The sequence below is a fragment of the Acyrthosiphon pisum genome, chromosome X (genome assembly GCF_005508785.2).
Source record: "Acyrthosiphon pisum isolate AL4f chromosome X, pea_aphid_22Mar2018_4r6ur, whole genome shotgun sequence".
NCBI classification, from domain to species: domain Eukaryota; kingdom Metazoa; phylum Arthropoda; class Insecta; order Hemiptera; family Aphididae; genus Acyrthosiphon; species Acyrthosiphon pisum.
This window is the reverse complement of record NC_042493.1, coordinates 120,387,386-120,401,742: the sequence shown is the minus strand read 5'-3', so window position 1 is coordinate 120,401,742 and position 14,357 is coordinate 120,387,386. Positions and strand designations below refer to the sequence as shown.

At 33.2% G+C, this 14,357-nt stretch overlaps 1 protein-coding gene across 1 annotated transcript; it reads right to left on the bottom strand.

Moving 5' to 3' along the window:
- Positions 1-12,149: 12,149 nt before the first annotated feature.
- Positions 12,150-14,228, bottom strand: LOC115035017. Its single transcript, XM_029492657.1, has 3 exons — positions 13,832-14,228; positions 13,018-13,221; positions 12,150-12,796 (listed from the first exon to the last, which is right to left on the bottom strand). The coding sequence occupies exons 1-3, from the start codon at positions 13,884-13,886 to the stop codon at positions 12,663-12,665; spliced, it is 393 nt and encodes a 130-aa protein (XP_029348517.1). The 5' UTR covers positions 13,887-14,228; the 3' UTR covers positions 12,150-12,662.
- Positions 14,229-14,357: the final 129 nt, after the last annotated feature.

Genomic DNA, 14,357 nt, shown 5'->3' with positions numbered 1-14,357 from the left:
CCTCTCAGACAATTAACCCCAATGCTAAATTTTTACTGGATTCAGGAAGTGATCTAATCTAATTAAAATTTATCACTTTGGATCAGGTAATGGTATATGAAGATACCGTTACTATTAAAGGGCATCAAAGAACAGTTAGTACCAACATTAGGACGGACAACTATAAGTATTCAAATTGGAGAGCGTATGATGCAAGCAGAATTTCAAGTAGTACATTCCAAGTTTCCCATTACACAAGATGGAATTTTAGAGAAACCCTTTATAATAGGGAACCATACGATTATTAATTATCAAACTAACGAATTAATAGTACCAGATACCGATAACATGGAAATCCAAGCTCGTACAGAAACTTTAATCGCTATACCTATCACAGAATATCAAGAAGGTGAAACACTTTTAATCCCAGCTCAAAAGATTTCGGAGGATATCATATGTAGCAATACGGTTAACCAAGTGCACCAGTGTCAGATATTAATAGCGGTAATTAATCCCACGGATCTTCAGTGGAACTTACTCAAGCACAATAAAACAAACACATAAATTTGATGAAGTTAATGTTTATACAACTCAGAACATCCCAGAAACATCCAGCAGAAAAAGCCGTTTAGAAGCCCTAAGAGAAACATTTGGACCATCTAAACCAAGAAGAAAGAGAATCTCTTATGCTAATATGTGAGGAATACTCAAAAATCTTCCATCTAGATGGAGATAAACTATCTTGCACCGACCAGATTTATCATGAGATCAAAACTCACCATAAGCGAGGCCGCACAACCGATTAACGTACGTCCATATCGGTTGCCTTTTAAGCATAGACAAGATATTGACAGACAAAGTCAGAATCTTGAATAGGACAACATTATTGCTCCGAACAAAAGCCCTTGGAATGCGCCATTACTCGTAGTTCCCAAGAAGCCTGATGGAAACGGTGTCGTGAAATATCGCGTGTGCGTGGACTTCAGAAAGTTAAACCAGATATCAACGGGAGACGCGTATCCTCTACCGAACATTACAGAAATTCTGGACCAATTGGGAAAATCCAAATACTACACTACGTTGGATTTGGCCCAAGGTTACTACCAAGTCAAAATGAACTCAGACCATTGCCATAAAACTGCCTTTTCTACGGACAAGGGTCATTTTGAATTTTTAAGAGTTCCATTCGGGATGAAGGGAGCTCCAGCCACTTTCCAACGTCTAATGAATTCCGTATTAACGGGATTGAATGGGACCAAAGCATTTGTGTATTTGGATGACATCATTATTTATGCCCTCGACCTTGAAGATAATTCAAGGAAATTAAAAGAAGTATTCGATAGATTACGAGAAGCAAACCTCAAACTCCAACCGTCAAAATGTTCATTCGTGCGAAAAGAAGTAAACTATTTAGGACATTTTATAACCGACAAAGGAGTGAGGCCTAACAGAAAATAAAAGAATTGCACGAAAACCCTCTAGGAGGACATCATGGATTAACTAGAACGTTCAATAAGATGTATGAAGAACGTAACTGGAAGGGCATAAGAAAACAAATCAAACAATTCATAAAAAAATGTCCAGATTGTCAAAAGAATAAAACAGCGACAAGATCACCAAAAGAGCCTATGGTGATTACCAGTGCAGCTACCAGAGCCTTCAAAAATATATTCCTAGATGTCGTAGGACCTCGTTCACATAGTGGGAATTCTTTTATCTTAACGTTACAGGATGACCTCACTAAATTCGCATGGGCTTCCCCCATGGAGAATCATGAAGCGAATACGGTAGCACAACATTTTGTTACCAAATTCGTGTAATTACACGGAATACCGCAAAGTCTGGAGACAGACTGTGGTACGGAATTTTTAAGCAACGTTTTTAAAGAGGTGTGTAAACTCCTTAAAATTCGACAGACGTCAACTACACCTTACCACCCTCAGAGCAAGGGCTGACTCGAAAGAAGTCATCGTTCTTTAGCAGAATATTTACGAAATTTTATCGGAAAAGATCAACTAAACGGGGATACTAAAATCCCATATGCGATGTTTTGCGATAACTCCGCTGTTCATTCAGCCACGAAATTCCAGCCATATCATTTGGTTTATGGAAATTCTGTAAAAATCCCCACATCTTTCACTAACGAACCAGAACCTCAATACAATTATAATGACTACCAATACGAAGTCAAAAGACAAATGCAAGAAGCTCAGGCTTTTGCAAGAAGCGATTTGCTGGAAGCAAAGAGTAAGTCAAAAGAACAGTACGAGAAGAAGGCAAAACATCAAATTTTTAATGTTATCAAAACTGGCCCCGAAGTGGTTGGGTCTGTATGAAATTTTAGATATAAATCTGACAAATAAAAATGTAACCATAAAAAAAAGTAACAAGAAAAACCAGACTATACACCAAAATTTACTAAAGTTATTTCATGAAAAATGAAACAAGAAAAATTAATTTTCTCCAGGAAACTCATAATGACGTTCTTTGGAATTTTCAAGAAAAATCCGTCATTCCCGAAAATGGTAGTCCTGATAATGTGGATATGGGATAGTACATCAGAAGCTCAAGAGAATTATAACATTACTACCTCCCCGGACCACAAAGGATTCTATTATGAATCTCACAGAATGATCAAAACTTCTCACACTAAACGGGACTTGGTAACGTATGTAGACATTGGAAGCTTGACCACAAAATATGATAAGTTGATGACCCAGTATAACGAAATGGAGACAATTTGTAAGCAAATGATAGAAAACTTTGGTAATGCAGAAATAGAAAACATTTGTAATCAATTCGTACACCAATTTTCTACTACAACCCGTCCATATTTGTATGAAATTCAGTTAAATCGTCGTAACGCGATGTTATCGATAGAGCATAACTCAAATAATGAAATTCGAAATCGCCGAAGATTGGGAGGCACCTTCAAGCGCCTGATCAACGTTTTGTATGGTGCATACTCGAAAATTGACACCGAATTTACATTTAAACAGATCGTAAAATTAACCAAAAACAAAATTCAGAATATTAATTTAGTCAAAGAAAAAACAAGAGTTGTACAAGCAGAAATATTGGACGCAAACCATACTTTACAGGAAGTCACAAAACATCATCAGAAACTCGAAAATAACTTGCAGTATTTACAAAGACTGATCAAAGAAAGTATCGTTAATATCAACAAAATAGAATTTAAAAATAAGCTGTTAGAGCAAGCCTTTTTATTTGAGGTAACTCTCAATCAGTATGCTTAGGAAACACAAAACTTTATTGCCATTATAAATGCAGCACTGGATGGTAAGATCCACACCAGCATAATTACCCCCAGAAAACTAATACAGGAGTTAAAAGAAATTAAAATCAACTTACCCATGGGAAACAACCTCCCTATAGAAGTAATACATGAGTCCATGCCAAACCTTTTCAAAATATCTGAAATAACGATTTTCGTGCAAAACGAGTACTTAATATTTTCTGTTAAAATACCCTTGATTTCAAGTAAAGTATTTAATGTGTATCGACTCGTTTCATTACCAATTATATATTCTACCAATACATTAATTTTAATTGAACCAGAAGTCGAATATTTGGTAATTAACTATGATAATGAGGAATTTTTCACTATGACAGGGAAACAGTGAGAAGCATGTGTAAATTTAGGAACCTACAAATTATGTAAAGGTGGTCAAACATTTCACAGCCACTCGAGATTGGACGTTTGCGAAGTAACACTTTTAACATATCAACCAATCCCAGAAATTTGCAAAATCAAATTGATAACATTAACAACATCCATTTGGGATAAGTTATTGGATTCTAATGCATGGTTATTTTACACACAACCAACTTTAGTGACCATCAAGTGTGCAGAACCTCCACAAATAGTAACATTTCAGATCTCAGGCATAGGAAGGTTGACTACCTCCCAAGATTGTGAAATCCATACAGAAAATTCCATTATATTTCCGACAAGTAGATCTAATAGAAGTATCTATACTGATTTAATCCCAGAAAACAAAAAACATGAATCATTAATATCAGAGAGTCTTAAAAATATAATTCCCCAGAACCTAAAGGACATAAGTATCATACACGATTTTAATTCTTTATCCAAAAGGTTAGTAGAAATAAGTAAGTTACCAAAGGTAACAACAGATTCTTTAATAATATTTCAAATGGAATTTCATATGGTACTTGTGTATATCTTAATGTTAACTGTAATATCTGTAGTTAGTGGATTAGCTATTAAGTTTAGAGATAGAATAATTAGAATGTACTCTCCGGATTTACCGGATATTTTATCATTGATATATCATTATATAATTCATTAAATGTATTGTAAGTTTTTCTTTTAAAGTTAAATATAGAAAGTAACATATAGTTCGGAAGTGTTCGTTATTTTATTTGTGCATGGACCTCCAGGGAGATCCGTAATAACATGTAACGGGCTCACTACCTTCAATTTCATTGATCTGCATTTCTGTCAATTTTGTGCAGCCTAGTTCTTCGATTCCCAATGCAAAACAACTGCGGAATCTGTTGATCAACTCCATGAGCTGAGTTCTATTTTCATCGGGTATTTCGGCATTCACATACTTGAAGTCCTCGCTGACCAGTGGTCTCTGCTTGTGTTTGTAGCACCTTGGCAAAAAGAATAAGCTACGGGCTGCTTAAATTTTTTGGTTATGCCGCGTATCATGAAAACTAGTGCATGATCGGCTAATTCTTGGTTTTTATAACTACCAGTATTGACAAAACCATCAATTTGGTCTGATGACACATTATAGGCAAGTCCACTACTTAGAGACACCTCATCAAATATAATTGAACAGTAACTAAATACATTAAAATACATTTATTAGTATATAATATGCAATAATAAATTTAAATAAAATGTTACCGTTCTTTGGGTTTTAATTTCTTAACATTTTCTTTTAAAACAGCCATAACAATTGGTGATATTCCTGGGTTTATTGAAACGCTACTCAGAATATTATTCAGTGTTCTTTTACAAGGTAAAGTAAATAGCTTGGACAACAGATTATAACATTTGGGGCTTTTTTTATACAAAGTAAGGCTTAACATTTTTTCGTCTGTTGTAAATCGATGTCCTTTGGATTTTTTTTTTTGTTTCCCTCAACTGTAGATTAGTGAATAGCGATGAAGCAGCAGTAAGTTTATCTGAGAACTTTTCATTAACATAAGAATCACTAAATTTCTCAGCATAGCGTAATCTTGTCTTGAAATTCTGTTTACTATTATTCAAACGACGACAATTCCGTAATAAATGATTTGTAATAGAATAAAACTTTTTACACTTCGGTGTCAAATGTAAACTTCTGTTTATACCAATATAATCCAATAAACCTGCCATACAAATATAATACAGAAAATTAAATTTTGAACTTATATAATAATATAAACATAATACATATATAATTTTTAATTAAAAATGTTTGCACATAATGAAAGATGTAAAAGTTTAAAGTATGTTATTTCAATAAGCAATTGCTATATAAGTGGAAACTATCAATAAAATGAATAGAAAACTATTTACCAGAGCTATTTTTCATTTTTTTTGATATTTTTGACTTATTCAAAGCATTAGAATAAAAGCCATCAGCATAGCAAGCAGCATTAGTATCGCTATGAGTGTTCACTAAATAATAGATAAAGCAATATAAAAATTGCCATGTATAAGCAATAGGAAGCATGGATTGATTATTTATAAAAATGAATCACTTTACCTGTCAATACTTCATCAAGAACTGATTTTTCTAATACATTGAAACCAGACATAACACTGTCATCAAGATTCATATGATCAACTAGTATTAATAGAATAAAAATTATAAAAGCATATTATGTTGAATAAGCAAGCATAAATCAAGTTTACCAGACAAAGTTTCATTATTTGATATGACATGTGCTTTTGCTGGTGTACTATAAACAATATTTTGATCCGTTCCAGAACCTGAAATTTCTAGATCACTGTTGCAAATACTACAGGCCACAAGCAGTTCGGCATGTGTCCGATACGTGATGGGCAGCAGTAATTATTATCTAAAAGACAACGTAATAGGTATAAGGAAAGTATGATATTTGTTACATAAAAAAAGCAAGGCTACACGTAGCAAGGATGTACGTGTAGGTACCTTTTTCCTTATACTAACGCACCTATATAACAGGGACCCTAACGAAAGGCTCATCACTCTATAGTTAGCAGGCTACTAGTTGACGGTATCCATGCTGATTATTTATGTCTTAAATTGTACCGTTTCAATAATTTGAAACTATTCTTGATTGATTTATGTTTTATATTTAATAAACTTATATTATAATCAATTCGAATAAGAGTTATTTGTTCGACTTCGAAGCCTATCAACAGTGTCTCTCATCCGGTTCACAACAGGAACAAATTTTGGTGCCGAAACCAGGGATCTTCACATACATCGTATCAACACGACGAAGATTCCGACCCGAATCATTCAAGGGAAACCTGATCAACTTCTCAAGGATCATTCAGAACATCTGCAGTCAATCGGAAGGCGTTTGGGAGCAACGAAGTCAAATACAAACAACTTAGTAATGTACAATAGTTGGTAAGCATAGTCTTATGTCACAAAGCCCGAATCGCCATCGTAATAGTTTAAACGTAACGTTAGACGATAGTTTTGAAATAGACTTTTCTGAAAGTCATATTTTTGGTGTTGTATTAGGATCACCCGTTAGCATGACAGGTACTAATAGCAACGCGTCGAGCGATAATACGAGTGTAAATCATACAGTTACTATAGATAAAACTGTAGAGCACGTAATACGATTGGTACCCGAGTTTAGTGGGGGTATAGATGAAAAATTAGTATTTTTTATAAATGCATGTGAGTTAGTGATAGATATAACTCCAGTGGCTAATCAGGACATAATGTTAAGGACAATCCTTAATCGAATAAAGGGCTTAGCTTACGAGGTAATAAAATACGAAAATATAACTAGTTGGGCTATGTTAAAAACGTTATTGAAAACTACATATGATAGACCCACAAATGCAGCGTATTTACAAACCGAATTGTTTAGCGCGAAGCAGCGATATAAAGAAACATTAATAGAATACGTTAATAGAATACGTAATTTAGTGCAGGACGTATCGGAAGGTAGCACTCAAGGTAAAAATGCAAGCGACGCATTAGCTGTACAAAATAATATAAGGGAACAGGCCTTATTAGTATTTTTGGAAGGGATATCCGATAGAATTAAATGAATGGTAAAAAGTAAACATCCCTCCACATTGGAACAGGCTATTCAAATTGCAATTATAGAAGACAAAAATAAACCCCAAATGAAGTAAAACAAAAGAGTAGTAACTTCCGAGATAGAGGGGGCACCCAAAAGTTTAATAAAGGTAATTGTCATGTATGCGGAAAATACGGACATTACGCTAGGGACTGTAGGTTCAAAGATAGTGTAAAAAACGAAGGGAAAATAAATATGAATAAGCCTATCGCTAGAACATACATGGTATGTGAATATTGCTCGAAAAAAGGGCATACCATGGATAAATGTTATAAAAAGAAAAACGAAGATAAACGTAATAAAGGAGAAAGCTCCAAGTCGGGAAACGGCTATCGGCCACAGGAATAGAAAGTCCCTCTGTGGTTAAAGATTTAAGGGAAATATACGATATAAAACAAATAACGGTCGCAATGGAAAATCAGCACATTAAAAGTAGGTCAGTAAATTTTATAAATAAAACGTTGGAATTTTTAGTGGATACAGGTAGCAGTGTAAATATAATTCGTTTATCCGCATTGACAGCGGATACGAAGTTAGTACCAGGTGAAGCAATTTCTTTAAGGGGAATAAGTAATACGTTAGAAACCACCATAGGTATAGTGGAAATACCAATAGAAATAGGTACGGAAATATTCGAAAATATAAAATTTATATAGTTAAAAACGATATGCCACTCATTAAAGCAGGTATATTAGGTAGACCATTTTTCCAGTTACAAAACACTACAATAAATATGCCATACGGGTGTAGCGCACACACGCTAACATTAGGTAATCATATAAGAATACCTCATTAAAGCCGAGATAAATTATTCAACAACCGAAAAAGAATTAGTAGCTATTATGTTTGGTGTTAAACAATTCCGACCATACGTTTATGGACGAAAATTTACAATCATAACTGACCATAAGCCATTAACATGGTTATTTAGTGTCAAAGACCCAGGCAGTAGGTTACTTAGATGGCGAATAAAATTAGACGAGTTCGATTATGAAATTCAATACAAAAGTGGTAAAACTTATTTAAATGCAGATGCATTAAGCAGAATAAAAGAAATAAATCTAATCGAAGCTACTACAACGTACGACGTATTTTGGGAAGAATTTAATTCTAAAATAATTATAAATACGCGAATAAAAGAAATAAACGGACAAATAGCAAACGCGCCTAGGGACTCAATAGTAGTAATAGATTTACCTAGGGATAAAAAAATAACCAATGATTTAACCCAAGCAATAACTAGAGATGTGGACATAGTTAAAATTAATACCATTATTGGGGATATAGCATATATAGAAAATAACAAACTAATTTGTTTGGTAACCAAAGAAAAGGAAAACGACGTTCCTACATACGAAAATATATATAAAGCACTAATAAAGTTAAGGCAGCTATGTGAAACTAATAAGATAGATAAACTAACAGTATTCAAAAATGAGGTAAATTATACCAAAGATAAATTAAATTGGTCACAAGTAAGAGCTATGTATAGGTACATATTCAAGGGTACACACGTAAACGTACTAATATATTCCGAAACCGTAATGAGTAGCCAGGACAAAATAGATGTAATTAAATTATATCACGACTCACTCTTAGGTGGTCATTTGGGAGTGTCTAAGACATTAAAAAGATTAAGAACGCAAATACAGTGGAAGGGAATGAGAAAAGACGTACGACGGTACATAGAAAAATGCGAATCATGTCAGAAAAATAAAAGCTCTAAAAAAATTAAGTTACCAATGGCGATCACTACGACGTCAACAAAGCCTTTTCAAAAGATATTTCTAGACATTGTAGGTAAGCTACCCACGTCTTATAGGAATAATTCTTATATACTTACTATCCAAGATGACTTGACCAAATTTCTATTAACAATACCTTTGGAAGACCACAAAGCTAATACAATGGCTAAGGCATTTGTTACTAATTTCGTGTGTATTCATGGCATACCTATGAGTATATTAACAGATAACGGTCCAGAATTTGTAGGTGAAATATTTACTGAAGTATGTAAAATACTCAAAATTAATAAAACAATGGCTAGTGCGTATAGACCCGAGACAAACGGTTCTCTTGAAAGAGCTCATAGAGTAATTAAGGAAATGCTTAGGCATACGATAGACCAACACGCTCAAAATTGGTGCGAGCACATACCATTCGTGACATTTGCATATAATTCAGCTGTACATGAAAGTACCAATTTCCAACCATACGAGTTATTATATGGCAATCCAGTCGAGTTGCCGTCACCCTTACAAAGGCGATCGGAACCGTGCTATACATATGATAATTACGCGTATGAAATGAAACAGAAAATGCAAGCCACCCACGGTCTGGCAAGGGAACTACTTATAAAAACAAAACGTAGAACAAAAGAATATTATGATAAAAAACAAAATGAACAAGACGTTCATGTAGGAGATAAGGTACTAATACTTGACCAAGCTAGGAAACATAAACTTACACCAATATGGGTAGGACCATATCCGGTAATAAAAGTATTAGATTATAACGTAAAAATCCAAAAAGAAAAAAGGATAGCTACTTTACATAAAAATCATGTAAAAATATTTAAGGAATAATATTATGATTTAATTATTCGAAATTACATATAATTTTAGGTTTATAATAGTAATAGGAGTTTTTCAAGCCGTTCGAACGCAAATTTCGCCATACAATGTTTCAACAATTCCGCACGAGAGTGGAATATACTTCGAAAATCGAGGACCACTAAGATTAACCAATTCGGACTGGAAATTATTAATATATATTAATTTAGATAATTATAATAATAGACATATAGAAACAATTAACTTTTATAATAAGACAGAAAAAATATGTGAAACTCTAAAAAAAGAAAGTCCCGAGATATTTAATACCACGTGTGGTAATTTTGCATTAACCTCCGCGTCACTACTACAAGAAATTAGTAGAAAAAGGTCCAATATGCTGCAGTCCATAGACATAGATGAGATAAACCACCGTGAAAAACGGGGATTAATTAATATAGTAGGACATATTCAGAAGACGTTATTCGGAACGTTGGACGACGAAGACGGGGAGATGTACAATACGCAAATAAGGGAGCTCCAAAATAGTAGAGTAGGTCTGTTAAAAATAGTGGATAAACAAACTAGTATATTAAAATTAACAAATAGTGTATTTAAGGAAGCACAGTTAATGGAAAACCAAATTCGAAATTTAAATATGTCGTGTAGCAATCTCGAAATCAGCTTAAAACGCGTTTGGTATCAAATAGACGTGTTAGAAATACGAACAACAATAACAAATTTAATAACAACATTGTTGCTGCTACTACAGCAATTAGTATTCGAAACAGATATGGTAGGGGAGATAATATCGGCGGCACAAAACGGTATAATATCTACTAGAGAATTAAGAATGCAGCTGCGGGACATACTAATAAGTTTTCCCGGGCAATTAAAATTACCTTTTGATGTAAATTACATATCACTTTATGAATTAAGTAAGATTTCAAAACTGGCTATAATATATATGAATGGAACTCTCGTATTCGAGTTAGTGATTTCATTACTAAATCCCAGTAGAACTAACATTGTATCACATAATACCATTGCCGGTACGTAAAGATCAGCTCTATATGCACCTCACGCCCGAATTCGAATACATGGCCATATCAAAAACACACGAGTACTATTTAACGATTTCCGTAACACATTTAATGAACTGTAGGGAATTAGCGAGTGTAACAATGTGTCCCGAAAAACAACCATTACGTATGGGGTCCGCGGGGTTACCATGTGAAATCGAATTATTTATGAAACCGACGATAATTCCTAGAACTTGCGCTATAAAATATTTAGAATTATCACGTAGCATCTACCATAAGTTGAAATATCATAATAAGTGGATTTATATAATAAACACGTTGGACGATGTAGCTGTCACCTGTGATCATTGGGATAACGCTAAGAATATACAATTAAGGGGCGTAGGTATAATAACATTAAGTGAACAATGCAGGGCGCACACACCACAAGTAGTATTAACACCTAGCCGACATCTGAAGTCCATTCAGTATATCGACTTCATTCCTCCGGTAAACATACCAGTTAGTGTAAAGATTCCATTACTACCCAGCGCTAAGCTTGAAAGTTTACTTACCCACCAAAATCCAGTAGTCAAGCTGAACGACATTAGTGACTTCTCCAAAACAATCGAGGAGTTAGAGAACGCCGTCCAAGAGGAAAAGGATAGGAATATATTAAAATCAACCTTGGTATGCATACAAAAATAATTATTATATTAAGTATAATATTAGGTCTGATAATAGCTTACAAGTTATTTAAAATATATACTAACCGTAGATACCATAGTCATAGAATAATCGTGCCTAGAGTGGAAGTAACACAATTATAAAAAAAAAAAGAATTTCTTTTATGTATAGTATAATATAACTTATTTTTATAGAAAAAATATATACCCGAAATGAGTGGAATAGAAATTAACAGAGCGTTCCTGGGGCAATTCTTAGACCAATTAAAAATTACAATGAACCAAGAGTACCATGTGGTACCGACAGAGTCATATCAATACCGAAACCCGTCCTGTTTAAGGGGACATATCAGCACCACCTACAGCAATTTAGGGGATCATTTTACCGAGGATCAAATCGACCTTATTTATGCACACCTGTGCAGTTTCATTCATTATTCAAAACTAAGAAGTATGGCCGATAAGGCGCCATGTATGATACTATACGGGTTCTTAGGCTTAAAGGACATGGTAATTAATAGGTTGATGGCTATGCTGACGTAAGAAATATGATAACTTTACTATTTATAAAAAAAAAAATAAATGTATGAAATAAGAAAAAAATGTATGTAATAAGAAAAAAAATTTTAATATATAATGTAATGTACTAACGTAATATTAAGAATTTTTGTAAACTAATAATACCCGTAAAAGATGGATTTCATGATACTAGTAGATCAGCATTCTGAGCAATAGTTAGAGGTCTTATTAATCATAATCCCTCGTTTTGTGGGGGAGGTGTTGCAAATACTACAGGCCACACGCAGTTCGGCATGTGTCCGATACGTGATGGGCAGCAGTAATTATTATCTAAAAGACAACGTAATAGGTATAAGGAAAGTATGATATTTGTTACATAAAAAAAGCAAGGCTACACGTAGCAAGGATGTACGTGTAGGTACCTTTTTCCTTATACTAACGCACCTATATAACAGGGACCCTAACGAAAGGCTCATCACTCTATAGTTAGCAGGCTACTAGTTGACGGTATCCATGCTGATTATTTATGTCTTAAATTGTACCATTTCAATAATTTGAAACTATTCTTGATTGATTTATGTTTTATATTTAATAAACTTATATTATAATCAATTCGAATAAGAGTTATTTGTTCGACTTCGAAGCCTATCAACAGTGTCTCTCATCCGGTTCACAACATCGCTCTGATGTATGGATATTGAAGCCTTAACACTAGGTTGACTAGGTTTTGAATTAGTACTACCTTAAAATAACCAACATTATTATTAGCCATTATTGAAAATGTAATACCTAAACTCATATCGATTAAAAATCTATTAGACATTAACTTACGAACAGGCATGCATTTGTATTTTACTTTAATAGTATTAAGAATAATTCAAATAACTTGTATGAAAATACTTTTCAAAATTCAAACAAATTATTTGTTTTTTAAATTATTTGTATTTGTATGTAGGTAGGTACCTGGTAATAGTAATGTTGGATAAGACCTCGCATTCAGTCTCTTAGTACCAGGACTAAAACACTGTTCATCAAAATGATTATTGCATATAAATTTCTTTTTATAAACATCATTTGGATCCATTTCGTTCAAACCAACCAAATCAATCCATTTTTTTAATCTCACAAAGTCTGTTCTAGGATTGGGAAATCGATGAACAACAATACCTATTATAATAAACATCAATAATACATTTGATGTATGTACACTATAGAAATTAGGTTATTTTGGGTTATATAATATAATAATAGGTATTATGTATATTATGTTCATAGGCTTTTTATAGTATTATAGACATTAATAGGTTAATACATCAAAACATGTATGTGGATATGTTAAAAAAAAAATAGGGGCGCTGTCCAAATATTAGGGCACTATAATTGTCTAGGCTAGACCAGAAATTTAAGTCTTCGCACGCCTATGATTATGTTTATAAAACAATATTACTAACTTAAAACTATAAATTCTATTGGACAATAAACACCTACAAAATGTCAAATTTAGATCTTACATCAACAAATTTTAAAGATAATTTATCTTATCTTTTTCATATAAATTAAATGAAAATGGAAGTACCCAGTCTTCTGTAATAATACTATATGGAATGACGAATCATTTTCTGAAGAATAATGACTATAAACTAACTCTATTTAAAAAGCATGTTGAATAAAACATTTAAATAATACCTATTTAAATTTTAAAGATATAAAATAGATAATAATATAGAATGCTTGTTTAGTTGTTTCGTAACTTTTTATGAAATTATAAAATACTTACCTTTGGATTGACAGCCATATATTAGGCACTTTGAAGCATTTTTGGGAAGCATCATAATATAATAATAATATTATAATATTATAATATCGTATAACAGTCAATAACCAGTATCCACAAATCACAATACGAATTACTATTATTTTCTAAGATACTGACCGGTAACTACTAACTACTATAATTGGTAGTAACACGGACGCCGGAGTTGGAGAAATGCGAAAAAACCGTTGCTGTCAGTCGCCAGCTGTCGGCGAGTGGCGAGACCGGTGTTCGACCGCCGCCACGACATACAGTGCTAATGGTGGTTGTACGATAGAACTATACGGTACAAAACAGTCCTATAGAGTTGCACTAGCCTGATACAAACATATAAAATTAAAATAATATTTAATGTTTGAATACAACATAGAATATAATAAATACAATATAATTATAATTATGTTAATAAGTTTGACTATATTTATAGAGTTAGATTATTACATCACTCATTCATTTTTGTAAATTAACTATTGTTTAGGATGAACATTTT

Bases quoted from the DNA above. Each gene is read 5' to 3' on its own strand.
- LOC115035017 (XM_029492657.1), bottom strand. From the start codon at position 13,886: ATGATGCTTCCCAAAAATGCTTCAAAGTGCCTAATATATGGCTGTCAA. The intron at 13,222-13,831 runs GTAAGTATTTTA...TTATTATAATAG, and splicing joins ATATGGCTGTCAATCCAAAG to GTATTGTTGTTCATCGATTT. The intron at 12,797-13,017 runs GTACCTACCTAC...GGTTATTTTAAG, and splicing joins TCCAACATTACTATTACCAG to GTAGTACTAATTCAAAACCT.